A 17254-nucleotide genomic window follows, 5' to 3' on the forward strand; every position below is an offset into this window, starting at 1 on the left:
ATGATATGCTGACATTTTTTTAGTTTTTTTAATAGACAAAAGGACTTTTCTTTGTTTTGTTACATTTTGTAAAAATCCATCAGACTGTTTTTGAATTACCCAACCACAAAAAATGCAATTTAGAAAACAGACTTGTATACAAAGGCTCATTTAACTGATTAATTCCAAAATCTGAAAATTCAGTCATAGTTGAAAATAAACTCTTTTATATAGAGTTATTGGTAGGATTTATGTTGTGCAAAAGGAAAGCTGGTGAGAGTTTTCAGGATATCTTTTTAATTTAGTTCCTCTCTTGTGCTTTATTGTATATTTCTGGATTCAAAATTTCAGCACAACTAACCTTATGATGATGAAAATAATTATTTATCACCTTAAGAATTAAAAAAGAAAAAACGTAAATAGTACTTCCTTTGACCCCAGTTCTATAGCTTGGTGTGTGAGCACTGGTCCTTGTATTTGTGTAGAGCCCCAGTTACTTCAGGAATAGGTCTCCACTCACATAGAACAAGTTACAAGATTAGGGCCTTATCTAGTCTTGTGTAGTTTTTCAAATCCTTGGAGAGGTCAGTTGAAGAGAAGTACTGTAGGATGTATTTAAAATAGATCTGCAACATAATTTCCCAAGCTTCTGGTGAGCATTAATTTCTAATTGTCCATAGAGTTTATCTGGATCAAATTTATTTGAGGGCAAAGACAAAACAGATAGATAGCTTTGTGGAGGGGTCTTTTTAGATGGATTGCAGAGATCAAAGCATGTAACAGAAATGATCAAAGAGATTAATATTTGCATTAATCATGTTCCTTGTCTATTGAGTTTTCATCAGTTCAGTAAAATAGTACTCCTGTAACATAAATGAACAATTCAGATATATTATTTAACAGCCAACATGCTAAGAATATTAATTCCAAGCTGTATTTAAAAAAAAATGTTGAGACTTCTAATTCTCGTGTTATTAGATCAACTAAAGAGAGGCAACAAAAATTATTAGAGGTATGGAACAGCTACCATATGAGAAGAGATTAAAAGGCTAGGACTTTTCAGCTTGGAAAACAAGTGACTAAGGAGGGCTACAAAATCATGAATGTTGAGGAGAAAGCTAATAGAGAAGTGTTGTTTACCTCTTCACCTAACGCAAGAACCCAGTGAAATTAATAGGGAGCAGGTTTCAAACAAACATAAGGAAGTACTTCTCACAGCACATAGTCATCCTGTGGAACTTGTTGCCAGGGGATGTTGTGAAGGCCAAAAGTATAACTGGGTTCAAAAAAGTATTAGATACATTCATGGTGGATTGGTCCAGCTATGGCTAATAGCCAAGATGGTCAGGAATGCAACCCCATGCTCTGGGTGTCCCTAAACGTCCGTCTGCAAGAAGCTGGAACTGGATGACATGGGATGATCACTTGATAAATTGCCCTGTTCTATTTATTCCCTCTGAAGCATCTGGCACTGTCTACTGTCAAAAGACTGGAAACTAGACCATTGATCTGACCCAATATATATATATACCCAGTATATTTTATACGCATAAGATATTGTACATTCCAATCTCACTAAGGTTAGTTGAACCATATTGTCAAGTTTGTATAACTGTGTTTAGTATATGCTATGAGTCCAATTTTAATGCAAGATACAAGTTTACTACAGCTACCAGATAGAGAAGTTCTCCTTTGAGTGGCTGTGCATATGTACATTCCTCTGCAGGTGTGTGTTTACCCTGTGCACTTGTCAGAGATTTTTGCCAGCAGTACCATTAGCCAGTGTACACGTCCCTGCTCTCCTCATGCTCTCAGGTGAGGGCATAAGTGGGACATGTCCACCGCCTCCTTCTCGGTTCCTTCTCACTACCCGGGATGATGATTTAAGCTCCCTGTAGCTTTGCTTTGGTGAGCCAGGTTAGAGAGCATTTCTATATATACTTAGTTGATGTTTAATAGTTTACTTAGGCAGCTGTAGTTTAGTAGTTTTCCTGAGAGATTTATTACGAAAAAATCCCTGGTGTTTAAACAATGTGCTAAGTGCAGGACTGTTTTCACTGTCACAGACAGCATATCAGTTGTTTAAACTGTTTAAGTGAGGGACAAATGTTCCATTTGTACCTCCTTCCCCACCAGGACTAAAAAGCAGAGGGACAATTGCCTGAAGATTCACCTCACAATGGAGGCAATGTGACCTGCATCTGAACCAGGCCCTGACTGAGATACAGAGAACTCTGATTCAGCTTGAAGTGCCCCTCCAGCTGCTTCTCACTCGAAGCACAAGCTGGGTGAAAAAACCCTCATGCTTCATCTTATCCATCAGACTCAAAGACTCATTCTAGACATCCTGAGTCTGGCAGAGAATCTAAAGCTAGGTCCACAATACCCGCCTGATTCGGCAGGTAGAGATCGATCTTTTGGGATCGATTTATCACGTCTCATCTGGACGCAATAAATTGATCCCGGAAGCGCTCCCCCGTCGACTGTGGAACTCCTGCTCGCCGAGAGGAGGAAACGCTGTCGACGGGGGAGCTTGCCTGCGCCTGCGCCGCATGGACCCGCAGTAAGTAAACTTAGTTCGATCTAGGAAATGTCGACTTCAGCTATGCTATTCTCGTAGCTTAAGTTGCGTTTCCTAGATCGATCCCCCGCCCCAGTGTGGACCAAGCCTAAGACTTGGTCTCGGAGTAAATGTGCTAAGTCCTCTGGTACTGGTTCGAAGCCCCACAAACCTAAGCACTCACCCACTCCATCGGAGGAGGCACCATGGACTCTGGCTCTCTTGGGGCCAATGAGACTGGTGCCTCTACCAGTGCTGGGTCCTTCTGCCTCTCTTCAGCCAATTCAGTCTGCATCAGCATTGCCAGCACCATCTGCTCAGTACATTCACCTCAGGTGCCTCCAACTCCACAGGCCTTCTTATTCACAGGAGAACTACTTTGTTTTTTCTTACCTAATTCTCCCCTTGATACAGCCGACTCTACTGCTTCCTCCATCTATCTACCCAGTACCACTGACACTCTGAGACTATATTGACACACCCTGAATCGTCAGCATACTCAGTGATCATACCAGCATTGTCAGCACCGACAATACACTCAACACTTTCAACGCATTCTCTCATGCATGCAACATTGACGTGTCTGACACTGACAGTGCATTCAGAGATTGTCCCTGTACTGCTGGCACCGATGATGCACCTGGAACAATTGTCACAGTCTGAGGTTTTACTGGTACCACTAGTACCATCAACTTCTGACCAGATATGTGTTTTTGAATATCGTCTCTCTCCAATGCCTGGACCTTCTAGAACCCTGACGGCAATTGCTTCTCCCTATTCTGAGGACATTTCTGTTTTCTCTTCAGACTCTGAAAGGGAGGAAACTATTTCTCCATCCAGGTGTTTCAGATCCCCTTACAGGTCTGCTGGATGGATGACTTAAAGAGCATTGGGTTCCTTTCAGGAAAGCTCCAACATGGTGTCCTTCACCGTGGATGGCTGTCTATGCCATTTCCTCTATGGATTGCTCTGTGAGAGACTCTAGGCCTCCATCTCACACACTTTCTAGAAGGAAATCTCCTCCTTGTATAGTGCAGGACTCATCTGCTCAGAATCCTGCTAACATTCCTCAATCTCCTGTACTGGATCCTGTGAAGGAGGGAGAATTATTGGAGGAGTCACTTAATGTTGCTTCTCAAATATCTTCATCTTCCCCTTGAGGAAGCAGTTAGCCCGTAGTCAACATCTCCTCCCCCAGAAGACTTTAAGTCTTTTTTCAAGACCTTATGAGAAGGATGGCTACGTCTCTAGAGACCAAGCAGAAATTGTGCAAGAGAACCTTCACGCTTTCCTGGAAATTTTACAGACTACTGTTCCAGGAAGTGTTGCCCTTCCTATCAATAAACCACTTCTAGATCCAGTACGATTTTACGGTAGACTCCAGCCTCTATACCCCTTATGGTGAAGTAGGTGGATAGATGTTACCAAATCCCTCAACAAGATGTTGGTTATTTCTTTACCCACCCACTTCCTTGTTCCCTGGGGGTCACAGTAACTAATGAACAGTCTCAATCTAAGGCTACCTCTAGGTTGTAAAGCTTATTCCTCTGCCATACTTCAAATGAGGATCACCTATCTCTTACCTAAATTTTATTTTCTTAATTATTCAGCCATCTCAAAGTTTGCTGATAAGTTGCTGAAGAATATAGGGAACAGTTTATAGTTTTAGTTTCTGAGGGTCATCTTACCCTTATATGTCTCTTCAGGCAGCAATACATGCCACTGACACTGACTCACATGCTGTCACCGCTGCTGTCTCCATGAAGTGTTCATCCTGTCTCCAGGCTTCCGACATTCCAAAAGAGTTGCAGAATACAGTTGATGATTTGCCCTTTGAGAGCTGTAAGTGTTCTCTGCCAGGACAGATGACATGTGAAGGACTCTCATGCAACGCTTCGCTTCCTGAGAGCTATATTCCTGCTACTAAAATAAAACTATTTAAATCACACTTCTACTTGAGACCATTGTTCCATCAGAGAACCTAAGAAAAAATCAAGAACTTCTTAATGTCACCAGCCATCTTCCACTAAGGCGGGCCCTTCCCACAAGACAATTGCTACCTCAAAGTCATTTTGACTCTATGATTGAGGATGGCACACTGATGATATCTCCTCCCTTTTGATTATGCCTGTCTCTTTTTTTACTGTGCTTTGCAGAACATCAGGCTGGACAAATGGATACTTAGCACAGTAAAGAAGGGATACGTAATCCAGTTCATCTCCCTCCCTTTTCCCAACCCACCTTCCCCATCCCTTTTCTGGGCCCTTCTCACAAGAAGCTCTTGTTACTTCAAGAGCTATGGTCTCTTCTAGACTTCAGAGAAATAGAGGAAATTCCTTACCAACACAGAAGGAAAGAATTTTATTACCGGTACTTCCTGGTCCCAAAGAAATCTGGTGGCTTCCACCCCATCCTAGATGTAAGAAAGCTGAACAAATTCATCAAGCAAATCAAGTTTAGGTCACTTCCACATGGAAATACCTCCCTCCCACAGGAAGTACCAGCAATTTCTGATAGATACCAACCACTACCAGTACACAGTGCTTTCTTTCAGCTTGTCTTGAGCCCCAAGAGTTTTCACCAAGTGCATGACATCAGTTGTTTGGGATACAAATAAATCCCTACATGGACAATTGGCTGGTTCAAGCAATATTAAGCTATCATGTCCAGAACAATGTTCTAGTAATCAGGTTGATGTTCTCCCTTCTTGGCATGAAAATAAAATTGGAGAAATCATAGATACAATAAACGCAGGGCATAATTTTTATAGGAGCAGATCTGTACACTGGAACAGCCATGGCTTATCTTCCACAGGAACAGTTCCAAACTATAACCTTCCTTTCAGAAAGCTATCCAACAAGTATCATATGATCCTGCCCTCAGCTTCTCAGACACATGGCCTTGTGCAACACATGCCCGACTTCACCTCTGCTGTCTGCAGGCTTGGCTTCATTCGGTATATCAACATTGTAGGCATCCTCTGAACATGTGGATTTGCGTACCTATATGGATGCTTCAGTCTCTGGATTGATAAATGTATGCAAGGGAGTTCTGTTTCTGTGCCCCGAACCATCAATGACTCTGGCTAGAGATGCATCTACAAAAGGCTGGGGGTCCATCTCAGTCAGCTTCAGGCTCAAGATGTTTGGCCTTCTCAGGAAATTTTCCCCCATATAACCATGCTGGAGTTTAGGGCCATATGTCGGCCCTGCAAAATATTTATGCCCACCATCAAGAATCAGGTGATTCAAGTTCTCACAAACAATACAACTGCTATGTTTTACCTGAACAAGCAGGGAGGGGCAAGGTAATCTAAATTGTGCCAGAAGGATAGCCTCCTGTAGCATCTTTGTATTTGTCACAAAGTGTCCCTGAAGGCCTTCCATCTTCCAGAAGTGAGGAACACTCTAGCAGATTCCCTCGGCAGGGTTTTCATAGACCCACACGAATAGTCAATTAGGCTGGATGTTCTCTTCCAGGTTTTCCACCACTAGGGATACCCAACAATAGATATGTTTGCAACAAATCTCAACAGGAAATATGAGATTTGCTCGAGAGCGGGTTGCTGCCTGGGTTCCATAACAGGTTCTTTTCTACTTTCCTTGTTCAGTCATCTTTTATGTACATTCTTTCCAGTTCCTCTCATTCCAAGGGTCCTCGGGAAGCTGAAACAAAACAAAGCATCACTAATCCTCATTGCACCGGCAGAGTCCAGGCAGTATTGGTTCACTTCTATTTCCGCATTACATCTGCCAGTAGACCGTTTTTCCATATTTTTTCATCCTCCTCTTTCTTGAGTTTTTAAAGGGCCTGGTCAGTGTTTACCCTCCTGTGTCTGATCTGGTACCTGTATGGGATTTGAATCTAGTTCTCTTCAAACTGATAGGAACTTTATTTGTGCCTATGGCACATTATGGTTTAATGTCACTTAACTCAGCAACATCGCTAACACTTTATTGACAAGGCAGACAGTGTTTTTGGTGGAAAGCACTTCTGGTAGGAGGATTTCAGCACTTGAAGCTGCTTTAGCTGACCCTCCTTTTACTGTCTTTTTATAAAGACAATGTGGCCCTTAGGCCACATCCTATGTTTATGCCCAAGGTAGTGTTAGCTTTCCACCTAAATCAAACAATTAATCTTCACTTGTCTTTCCTGAAACCCCATTCATCTAAGGCAGAGGAGGCTCTTCATACCTTGGATGTTCGTTCAGCTGTGGCTTTTCTTGGACTTCGGGACTACAACATGGATCTTTGTAAGCTAAGCAACAAGAATTAAGGGTCAATCAGTGTCATCTCAGCATATCTCATACTGGGTCTCTGACTGTATAAACTCTGTTATGACCTTGCTAAAGTCTCCTCCATCCAGGTAACTGCTTATTCCACCAGGGCTCTACTCAGGAACGCTGATGTAGGGAACTAAGTCCCAATCGCTGATATATGCAAGGTGGCAACGTGGTCATTTGTGTATACTTTTCTCTACTCATTATGACTCTGGGCACGCATACACCTATAGTGGAATGTACACGTGCACAACACCTCTCGAAGAACAACAGTTACTGCACGATAAGTAACAATTTTTTTACTTCTTTAGCTCAAACTGTAGAGGTTCATGATTTTAGAACTGGAGATCCTGGATGCAGTCCCCAGTGAGAACCCATGATAGTTTTCATTACGTTTGCATCCATCAGGGATTTAGGATCATATAAAGGGCTTATCCTTCAATTTTATAACAGGGTTCTGTGCAACTGCTAAATCTGATCCTAAAAGTAGGAATGCTGCATGCATTGGTTTAAGTGTTCAACTTACAGCAGGAGTCTCAAACTCATTCTGCAGAGTAGGCCAAATTACACTGATAAATATGTTGTCCAGGCAGGGTCTGAAAACTTGGGCTGTATAGTCTCCTTAATCCACAGCAGCTCTCCTGTGGATACCAGAAGGAGGCTTTCAAAGATCCAGGGTAGAATTATTATATAGTGTTTTTAAGTCCCAGTCCTGCACAAGATTCCACTAGAGGAGGCCCCTGTGGAGTACAGCCTCCACTGCAGCCATTCCCTTTCCTGTCCTTGGCCCCCCTCCAGTTACAGAAAATTGGGGCAGGTAGACATCAGCCTGTTTTGCCCTCTGAGAACTGAAGAACATCTTCAAAGGACCGTGGTTACAGAAATGTGCTCTTTGACACAAGTGGTTTCCTTCTTCCTCCCTCCCCACCTTGCGTTTTAGTGATGCAAGGGGAAGTTAGAGTCTGGGAGGGCAAAGGTTTATTGAAGTGAAATTCAGTCTGAGCTCTTGATTAAAAACTAAGACCATCCTATCTTAAGTAACTTGGTATATTGCTGAAGGTCAACTGTGATGCAGATCCTGCGCTTATCTAATTCTGCCTGTATATGCCTCCAATAGCATAATTTGAGGCTTCTCCATTTTAGTTACTTTATCCTGTATTATAATAATGATCATTCTATAACTTCATAATTGTTCATGGCATTTTTTGAACAAATAAAATGACAGGTCCCTATTCCGAGGATCTTACAGGGTAAGGATCTGATCTTGTTCTTTTGAAACTAATGGAAGTTTTGCATTGACTTTAGTGGGAACAGGACTGAGCCATAAATTAGACTTAAAACGGCAAAGGATAACAATAAACAAAGGAAACTATTGTTTCTGAGTCTCATTGTCCCGAGTCTCATTTGCCAAATAAGTTGCACATTCCTCAAAAATAATCAATGGGAGATAAACTGCATACACTGCTGCTACAACTGCTCCCTCACTCCTATTTAGTATTTGATAGTCAAAACAAGAATCTGTTTCTCTGACTTTTCTCAGTTAGTGAAGTGCCTGCTCAGGAAACATAAGTTACTTTAAAAGGGAAAAATAAAAATACTGTTGATGAGATCGAAGTTTATTGTTGATGCATTTATGGTTTAATGTCACTTATCTCAGCAACATCACTAACACTTTTATTCTGCCCATCTCTTACAGTAAATTATTCTGCTGTGATATATTTTAATGGACTGTAGGAGTGCCCTATTGGATTCTGTTCCGGTTTGATGAACAGCACCAAATCATATTTTTTATGTATGTGGCATGTATGTCGCTTCGAGTGTGGCTGTGGTGTATAGCAGGAAAAGGGGAACATACTGATTCTTATAACTGATGATCAATAGAGTGTATCTCTCTTTCCAGTCTTGGCTGAGCCTAGTGAGGCATGGAAATAAATTATATTTGCCTGTTACAGCTTTCAGCAGTTTCTGTTACGGCTGATATTTAGTGCTATAGGCTAACTTTGTTTTATATGCTGAAAGTCCTCATACTTACTGCAGAACTGCTGTACACGGATTTATAATACTATAGCTAATGGATAGTGCTCTAAGGTCCTGACCCAAAGCCTACCAAAGGTATTGGAAAGACTCTTATTGAGGGGAAACTCCAGCAAGTACAATTCTCTTTGGTAAGAAAATTAATATGAGATAAACCCTTTGTGGTTTTGCCTCAAACCTTTCATAAGGCTGAAAAAGGACTGTTTTTTTACCGGGTCAGAAAACTAACCAAGGCCTGGCGTGATAGAGCTGGCCTGAAAAAGAAGATACTAAAAACAACCTTTTCTGAAATGGGTGTATGGGGACCTAGCTGTTTGTTTAAACAATGCTATTTAAACTGCAGGGCATGCTGGGTCATTGGTAGTGCAACTGCTTTTTAAGTGGACTAAGGCTGTATGGGTTTCTTCTTCTTCCCTTCTCTCTTGCCTAGCCTGGTCTCCATAATCCTATTTCAGCCACATATTAACTGACGTGAAGCCATCCTCTCACTCCTCTGTTCTGCTCTACTTACTTGATAGGGAATACAAAAATCTGCAACAGCTCAAGGCCACAGTAAACAGATATCAACATTTCTGGCAAGGTAGTCTGGAATTAACTTTGGCAGATATTTTAGGCATCTTGGTTTCCACCAATGTCACATTTTGCTCTGTGGGGTTGGAAGGCAAGGAAAGGGAGGAGGCTCTTTGATTGTAAAAGTGCTCTCCTGTGATGAAAATATAGTCATGGTTCCAAATGAAAATTTGCAGTAACACGCAACAATAAGCCCAGCAATCTTTTCTTGCAGAACTTTTGACAGGTTTGAGGGAAGTGAAGAGGCACTTCACACTTTCCGTTTTCAGCAGCCTTTATCTCTGCATTTTCAGATCGTTTAATAGGACGTAGCAGATGAAAGAGAAATTCAGTTTGTTCACTGAGAGATACAAGAACCAATAGAGATTTTACACTGCCACTTCCAGTCCAGAGATTGTATAGGGAGAAAGTTCATTTCAAACCTATGAAGATAACAGTCTCTATCAATGAGATATCTACAAAGTAAATAACTTTTTCAGTGTTTCTTCCACTTGAGTTGCTACTGACCACCTGACTTGTGTATGTAGACAGAGAGAGAGAATCAGAGCTTTAAGGAATCCACTTCAGTGCATAGTCCCAGGGGAAAATGCCCTTTCAGCACTGAGCTGCTCCTTTTATTTTGCAATGATTTATTTACAGCATCATGAGAAAGAAGATAGCAAAGATGGGTCAAGTTCAGGTGTATCCTGTGGTTTTGTAGTTTATTGGTGAGCTAACTATCTTGTATAAGCAGCTATCAAGAAAATATTTCATTTTCATGCAACGACTAGGCTATCTGACATTTTTGTTCTTAAAAATGATAGTTTTCAATTGCCAGTCAATTTTAATTTTGCCAAAAAAAATGCCAATCTCAGCACAGATAAAAGCAAATTACTTCATTAATGTCCGTAGCATTACAAGTACTTTTCAGGATTTTAAAGGTTTTTAATCATTAAAATTTTGTAAGCTAAAAAATCGTTTTGTCTTTAGACACTTGAATTTATGTTCAATTCCAAGAGAATTAGTGGCAACCCTCTTTCCTGATACTTTCAAAACTAGAGAGGACAAAGGAAATGTACTGGTGGGAATAATCCTGCCTGGACACCAAACCACCTGCAGTCCCTTGCTTCAACCCACTGAAATTCGGAGTTGCTTTTTAACCACAAGGATTTATGGGGTTGTGTCACTGCACAAAATCTGATTCTGTGATAGCTGAATATACTGGTGTTGGTGAAAGCTTTTTTGAGGAATTCTGTTACAAACCCCTAGGTCCAGGTGATAACAACTCAGCCAAAAATAGTCTTAAAATGAGTTTAAAAATGGCATACAAGGGCTCACACCAGGAGAACAGCATTGTGAACATATAGACAATCATTTTGCAAGGTTGTCCATTGGCAGCTCTTCTAGATGTTTGCTTTTCGCCAGCAAAATAAAAAATCATCTTTTAGGAATCACACTCACTAGACATTTATTACTTCCGTTCTTAGCAGCGGTTGATTTCTTTTTGTATTTTTAAGCATGGCTGTAAGACAAACAGTTAAAAATTGGCCGCTCTGTATACATAACTACAATGAGGAGTCAGCTCCATTTCTCAGCTTCCACAGATTCCAGGAGCATTTGCTTAATGCATTTGTGTTGGCCCATCTCTGTTTAAGAGCAGATCTACAGTACTGCGATCCTAATGGGTGAACCTTACCATAAGTGTTTCCTTCACTTGCAGTGTTAGCATTGGACATGCCTTGCTTACGTCCATTTTAGGTGTTCATAATCCATCACTTAAGGAGACCCTTTTTTTACTATTTCTCAGATTCAGTTCCTTCAAAGCTAAGGCAGAAATTATGTCCATAATATGATTTTAAAAGTCACTTAGTTGCACGGCATGTGGATTTCCCCCTCCCCTCTTTAATTGTAACCAGGGTTCTAATTGGAACATTTTGTGAGAGAACCGTTTTCTGTGAGTCTGACTTTTGTAAGGAAAGGAAAGGAGTAAGAAATGGGATTGCTGTTATTTTAATGAATGGTATTCAGTCTATTATTTCTGAAATGGTAACCTAATTTTTCTTTTCCATTCAGTGGGTTAGGGAGTTTTCACTGAAAATAAATAGGATCTTAATGGACATTGTAAAAGTGGTTATGGACAGTAATGGCTATTAGAGTGCTTGCAGTTTTCCAGCAAGTTGCATGTAATTTGGTCATAAAAATCAAATTTCCTTTGTTAAAAATGCAATGAAAACATATTGGAATGTTTAATGTTAAAAATGATGCTGCCATTGGAGTTGTGTAACTTGTAATATTTAATAATACATCAGGATTTAGTCATGTATTTCATTAAATGTTTCACATGCACAAGGAATATATTTGGAAAACATATGAAAATTATATTTTAAAGTAATATGATTGACTTAACCACAGCACTGAATATTTACTAAACATATTCAGGGTCAACTTGATAAGCGTTTTCTCCAAATATTTACCATTGCAAAATGAACTAATAATAATGATAAACCTATATAAACATTCATTATATATTCTTCCTTATTTTTATTGATTAACTCAATATAGAAGCAACATCATAGCAGCACTGTATGTTAGTTTGTCAGCAGTGTCATTAAGCCCTCATAGGAAGGGATGGAACTCTCAGGTGGCTTTAATTAAAGAAAAATCAAAATACTTACAACTACTTATAGAAGTGTAGTGGAAAAGTCACAAGGAGTAGACGGCTTCTGTCCATAAATATATACATATATATAAAATGTATCGAATAGCATTAAAAACAAACACAGAAGGGAATAATCCATTGCTATATCAGAACTTACATTATCAAAAATTAAACTTTGTATGAAAATACAGTAGAACCTCTGAGTTAAGAACACCTTGGGAATGGAGGTTGTTCATAACTCTGAAATATTTGTAACTCTGAACATAACGTTATAGCTGTTTTCAAAAGTTTACAACTGAAAAATGCTGCTTTCCCTTTATTTTTTAATAGTGTACGTTTAACATAGTACAGTACTCTATTTGCTTTTTTTTTTCTTTTTTCTTTTTTTTTTTTTTGGGTCTCTGCCTGAATGTGTGCTTCTGGTTTCAAATGAGGTGTGTGTGGTTTACTGGCCAGTTCATAACTCTGGTGTTCATAACTCTGAGGTTCTGTTGTACAGAGATCTCAGTCCTGCATGAGGATCTGCTAGGGTGAATCCCTGCACCTGTACAAAGTCCCATTGACTTCAGGAGACTAGCAGATCCTCATGCAGGATCTCAACCTTAAGCTGTGCTGATGTTTCAGCTTCGTTGGCCTTCACAAGCACGGAAGAGAGAATGATTCTAAGGAAGGGAGGATGTGGAAAAGAGGAAATAACTGTGGCTTAGAGAAGGAAAAGGGGTGAAGAGAAAAGAGAGGAAGAGACTTACAGGAGAGAGAGCGAGAGAGAGAGAGAGGTACTGGGTAAGAAGAGAGAGAGAATGACACTGGAGAGAAGATAAATCAACTGAGACAATAAAGAGGTTTGAGGAGAAGAATATGGGGGAGAGAGAAGGAAAGCGACTGAAAAAGAAGGAGGGAAAGAACACTGGGACAAAGAAGGGGGGGAGAGAAAGAGAAGAAATACTAACTGACAAGCTGCTCTGTCATCTGACTGACAGCCACAAAGAAATCACATGTTGATCTCATGTAACAATAATAATTATATAATAATACCTAGCTCTCATGTAGCATGTTTCAGAGTGCTTTACAGAGGAGGTCAGCATCATTATTCCTGTTTTACAGGTGGGGAAAGTGAGGCACAGAGACTTGTGTGAGATCAATGGCAGAGCCAGGGATAGAACCCAGGTCTTCTGAGTCCCAGTTCAGTTCTCTTTCTGCTAGGCCCCACTGCCTCACATTCAGCCCACTATTGAATTGGCATGTGGTAATATTGCATTTTGGTGCAGTGTTCTCACCCAGTGATACAATATTATCGTGTTATGAGTTCATTCCCTATTTTTTCTAACACTCCCATGCTGTTGTAAAATGGCTCTCTTCTGGGATAACGATCTGGTAGTCCAGCAGAATGAACGGAATAGCAGTCAAACACAAGTACCCTGCAGGAATCACATGAAAGGAGCTACATGTAGCTTGAGCACCAGAGTTTTCTAAGCTCTCCCCCTTTTATGTTACTCAAAGTATCTCTACTACCTGGCATTGTACTCTGCTTCATTATTCGCCATTCACTAGAACACTGCTATAATATTGGAAACCTTTCCATTTACAGTAAATTCTCCGTTTCTAGTACACATCCTACATACTGGTATCTTTTCTATTTGTTTAGGCCAGATGATACGTACTCGGTCCATAATTATGCAGGCACAAGGAGAAGGAAGGCTATGCCCTACACAGCTCACCCAGTACAGAAACTGTCCTGTAAAGCCATGCTACACTTGGATTCTCGGGGAGTGGTCACCATGCAAAGTAGAGGTATGTCTTGTTGTTATGCTTATGAGGCGCTTCTCAGGTGATGCTCGTAGAAACTCATTTCATCAATGACAATTAATTTAAACAGCTTTTCAGAGATCTAAGTATTTTTGCTGCCATTAAGACCATGCTAACATCCACTTTAAAACAAAGTGAGTTCATCATCAGTAGAACTATTGTGATTTATCCAGCCATTAGAGTCATAGATTCCAAGGACTGAAGGGACCATTGTGATCATCTAGTCTGACCTGCTGTATAACACAGGCCATAGAACTTCCCCAAAATAACTCCTTTGAACATATATTTTAGATAAACATCCAAACTTGTTTTAAAAATTGCCAGTGATGGAGAATCCATCATGATCCTTGGTAAACTGTTCCAATGGCTAATTACCCTCACTGTTACCGACTTGCACCTTATTTCCAGTCTGAATGTATCTCACTTCATCTTCCAGACATTGGACCACGTTATATCTTTCTCTGCTAGATTGAAGAGCCCGTTCTCAAATATGTGTTCCCCATGTAGGAACTTACAGTCTGTACTGAAGTCACACCTTTAGAAACTAACTGTAACAGTGCAAGTCGTAGTAGTGTACACATATATCAGTAGTGATGTGAGTTCCACCAACTCTTCCTGGAGTGCAGCTCTAGCAAACCATTATTTAATTACTTACAGCAATGCTAGCAAGAAAATGTCTGTAGCAGCTTTTGGAAGTGTTTTATTTTGGAAGTAGTAATAACAATGACCCTGAGAATAACTGATGTCCCTAGACATCTGTAATGTCTTAAACGCTTCAATTTAAAGTTATTCTGTGGCATGTTGATTACTATATTCTTCTTAATGGAGTTATCAAAATGGCCTGCAAATGTAAAAGACTCTTAAATTGCATAGCACACATACCCCTCTTGCTTTGGGAATCTGCATTTTCTCACTATCTTCATGTTGCTTTGTGCTTGCATTGATTTATCTTACACCTTCCCCCCCCTCTCCTTAGTAATTGATGTGAATTAATTTATAATTAAATTGATGTGAATTTTCTACACTGAAGTTACTCCTACAGGGTGAAATTTGCTTCACCTCCATTAACCCGTACTAACTGTCCTCTATGAGGAAGAAGTATGGGTGAAATGCCGAGAGGAAACCCACTCCCTTCGCCCAGGGCACATGACTTCAGTGCAGATCTCACCATGGCTGCTGTTCCACACTATGGGACAGAGAGAGTTGGGGCCATTAGATGTGTGTGTAAGTGCAGATCCCATGGCCTTTCTTCTGATCTACCCTTATCATGATGTAGCAGGCTTTGTGTCATCTTCTGCTCCCACATTTCTCCTGGAGAGGGCAGAGAGGATGCAGCAAGTGTGCCTGTGATGACTGCTGCAGCTGGTATAATCTAGAGCAGCCTTAGCCCATTGTAAATTGTAGCTGGAACCGTTTTGACCCTTGGTCAGCCCACAATCAGGGAAGCAGCAAGATGACTTAAGGCCACCCCTTCCTCCTGCTGTTTTCAGTTCTGCTAAATACAAACCAGGTACAACTGAGAATGTGACCCATGCATGTAAATGTAATATTTATGTAGCCCTAACACCCTAGGATCTTATCTTAGTAAACAGGGTTAGTTCTGATGAGTACTAGATGGGAGGCCTTTAATTGTATGAACTAGTGCTGGTGATAAGGGATTGGTCACTTCTCTGAGTTACTGAATTGACACCCTGACATATTGCTAAGATTATTATGTTGACGGCAGCTTTTGCAGAATAGAAGCATGTTAAATCTGGAGCCTGGCCAAATTTCAGCTAAGATAAAATAATTACATCCTGTCTACCCCAGATTTCACCCTGCACTTTCAGTAGGATACAGTATTCTTCTTTCCTTCCTAAACTATTGTGTTGTCTTTCTGTGCTCTATTAAATGGCTGTCAGAGGTGGCTGCACTTCAGCGGGGGCGGGGAGAAGGAGGAGTGGTTCCTTTTCAATGTATTTTAGCAAAGCTCTTAAGGAGGAGGCATGTTATATAAATGTAAGGCGATTTACTTCCAATTTTTTTCAGGGAATGAATCCTAAATTCACCTTCCAAAGTATCAAAAATCTTGTTTTTCACAGGTGTTCTGTTGAATTGACTTTGACTAAAATGACACCAGAAAAATCTGTTGTGAATAGCCTGATATGGTTAAATAAACAATAATCTTAATAATGAGTAGTCTACAATATTTATTTTTTCTGTATTGTAGGATACCTGGAAAATATTTTGCAGTCTTAGAATAGTAACCGTTTTAATCCTAAATTAGTTGTTTGGTGTGAATGAGTAGAGCTGTTTGCATGCTTAGAAGTAGAACCTGGCCCATCAGATGCCCGGCATTGCAGATTTTCACATTATTTAATCCAGAGAGAGGTATTACTGTCAGTCCTTGTGTCCTAAAAAAGATATGCTGGAATGCACATCTGGTAGCGATAATACTGGAATGCCCTTCCAGCTCCCAAAGGCAGTGCAGTGTTTCAGTGCAAGTCAAGCCCTGACTACCCCTGTCCATGAACCTGCATGGATCACGGGCCACTTGCAGTTGTGCAAGGAGCAAACCTGCAGCCTTCAAAGAGATGGAAAACCTTTTAGAAGCAGTGAACGTTACCAGACCTAAAGCAATAAGGTACATAAATGGCAGAAAATTAAACCTGAATCTGAATGTTTCCCTCTATGACAGCCTATCATAACCTGGATAAAAAACATCAACAATATGAAGTATTACTAATTTTTATTATTTGGCTACTAAAGGAACATGAGACACATAGTTAAACATTAACAAAACATTTATCCAGGGCCTCAATATCATTTAAATTATATGCATTTAATGCCAAATTTCCAAAGGTATTTAGGCTCCTAAAGGTGCGGAGAGGCTCCCAGTGGGATTTTCAAAAGTGTCTAACTTTCATTAATTGGGAGTTGGGTGCCTAGACACTTTTGAAAATCCCACTAAGCACCTATTTGCGTCATTTGGTGCCTAATACCATCAAAAATCTGGCCCTCAAAGTCTGATCATGCAGCCCTGTCTCACAAAGGAGAATGCATACCCAAATAAGTGCTCACTGATGAGGGAAAGTGTTGCCCAATCGGGCCCTTAATTAACAACTCTTTTCCCTCAGGAGAGACAATATTTACCAAGCAGACCTTACTCTTGGGAGCTATGCATGTCCAATAACCTCCTCAGGGATCTTCCTCTGTTTATCACCTGTTATTCAATTTGGGCTGATTATTGATATCCGTACTCTAGCAAATTCCCACTGAACTCTACTGGATGGTTGGAACTTTAGGGATGGGTCCTACACAATTTTAGGAAGCAAATAGGGACCAGTATTTTTATCCTGCGTTATTTATGCGCCACATATAGTAAAAAAACAGGCTTCCCCTGTCCTAT

General features: G+C 40.4%; 1 protein-coding gene across 2 annotated transcripts in view; it reads left to right on the forward strand.

The window, feature by feature from the left end:
• THSD7B (thrombospondin type 1 domain containing 7B) overlaps positions 1-17254 on the forward strand; it is a 491576-nt gene that overhangs the window by 462074 nt on the left and 12248 nt on the right. For both annotated transcript variants that reach the window (XM_034786451.1, XM_034786452.1), the window contains one exon: positions 13706-13851. In XM_034786451.1, coding sequence (XP_034642342.1) covers positions 13706-13851 — 146 coding nt within the window. The remainder of the gene's footprint in view (positions 1-13705; positions 13852-17254) is intronic.

Source organism: Trachemys scripta, chromosome 11 (genome assembly GCF_013100865.1).
Source record: "Trachemys scripta elegans isolate TJP31775 chromosome 11, CAS_Tse_1.0, whole genome shotgun sequence".
NCBI classification, from domain to species: domain Eukaryota; kingdom Metazoa; phylum Chordata; order Testudines; family Emydidae; genus Trachemys; species Trachemys scripta.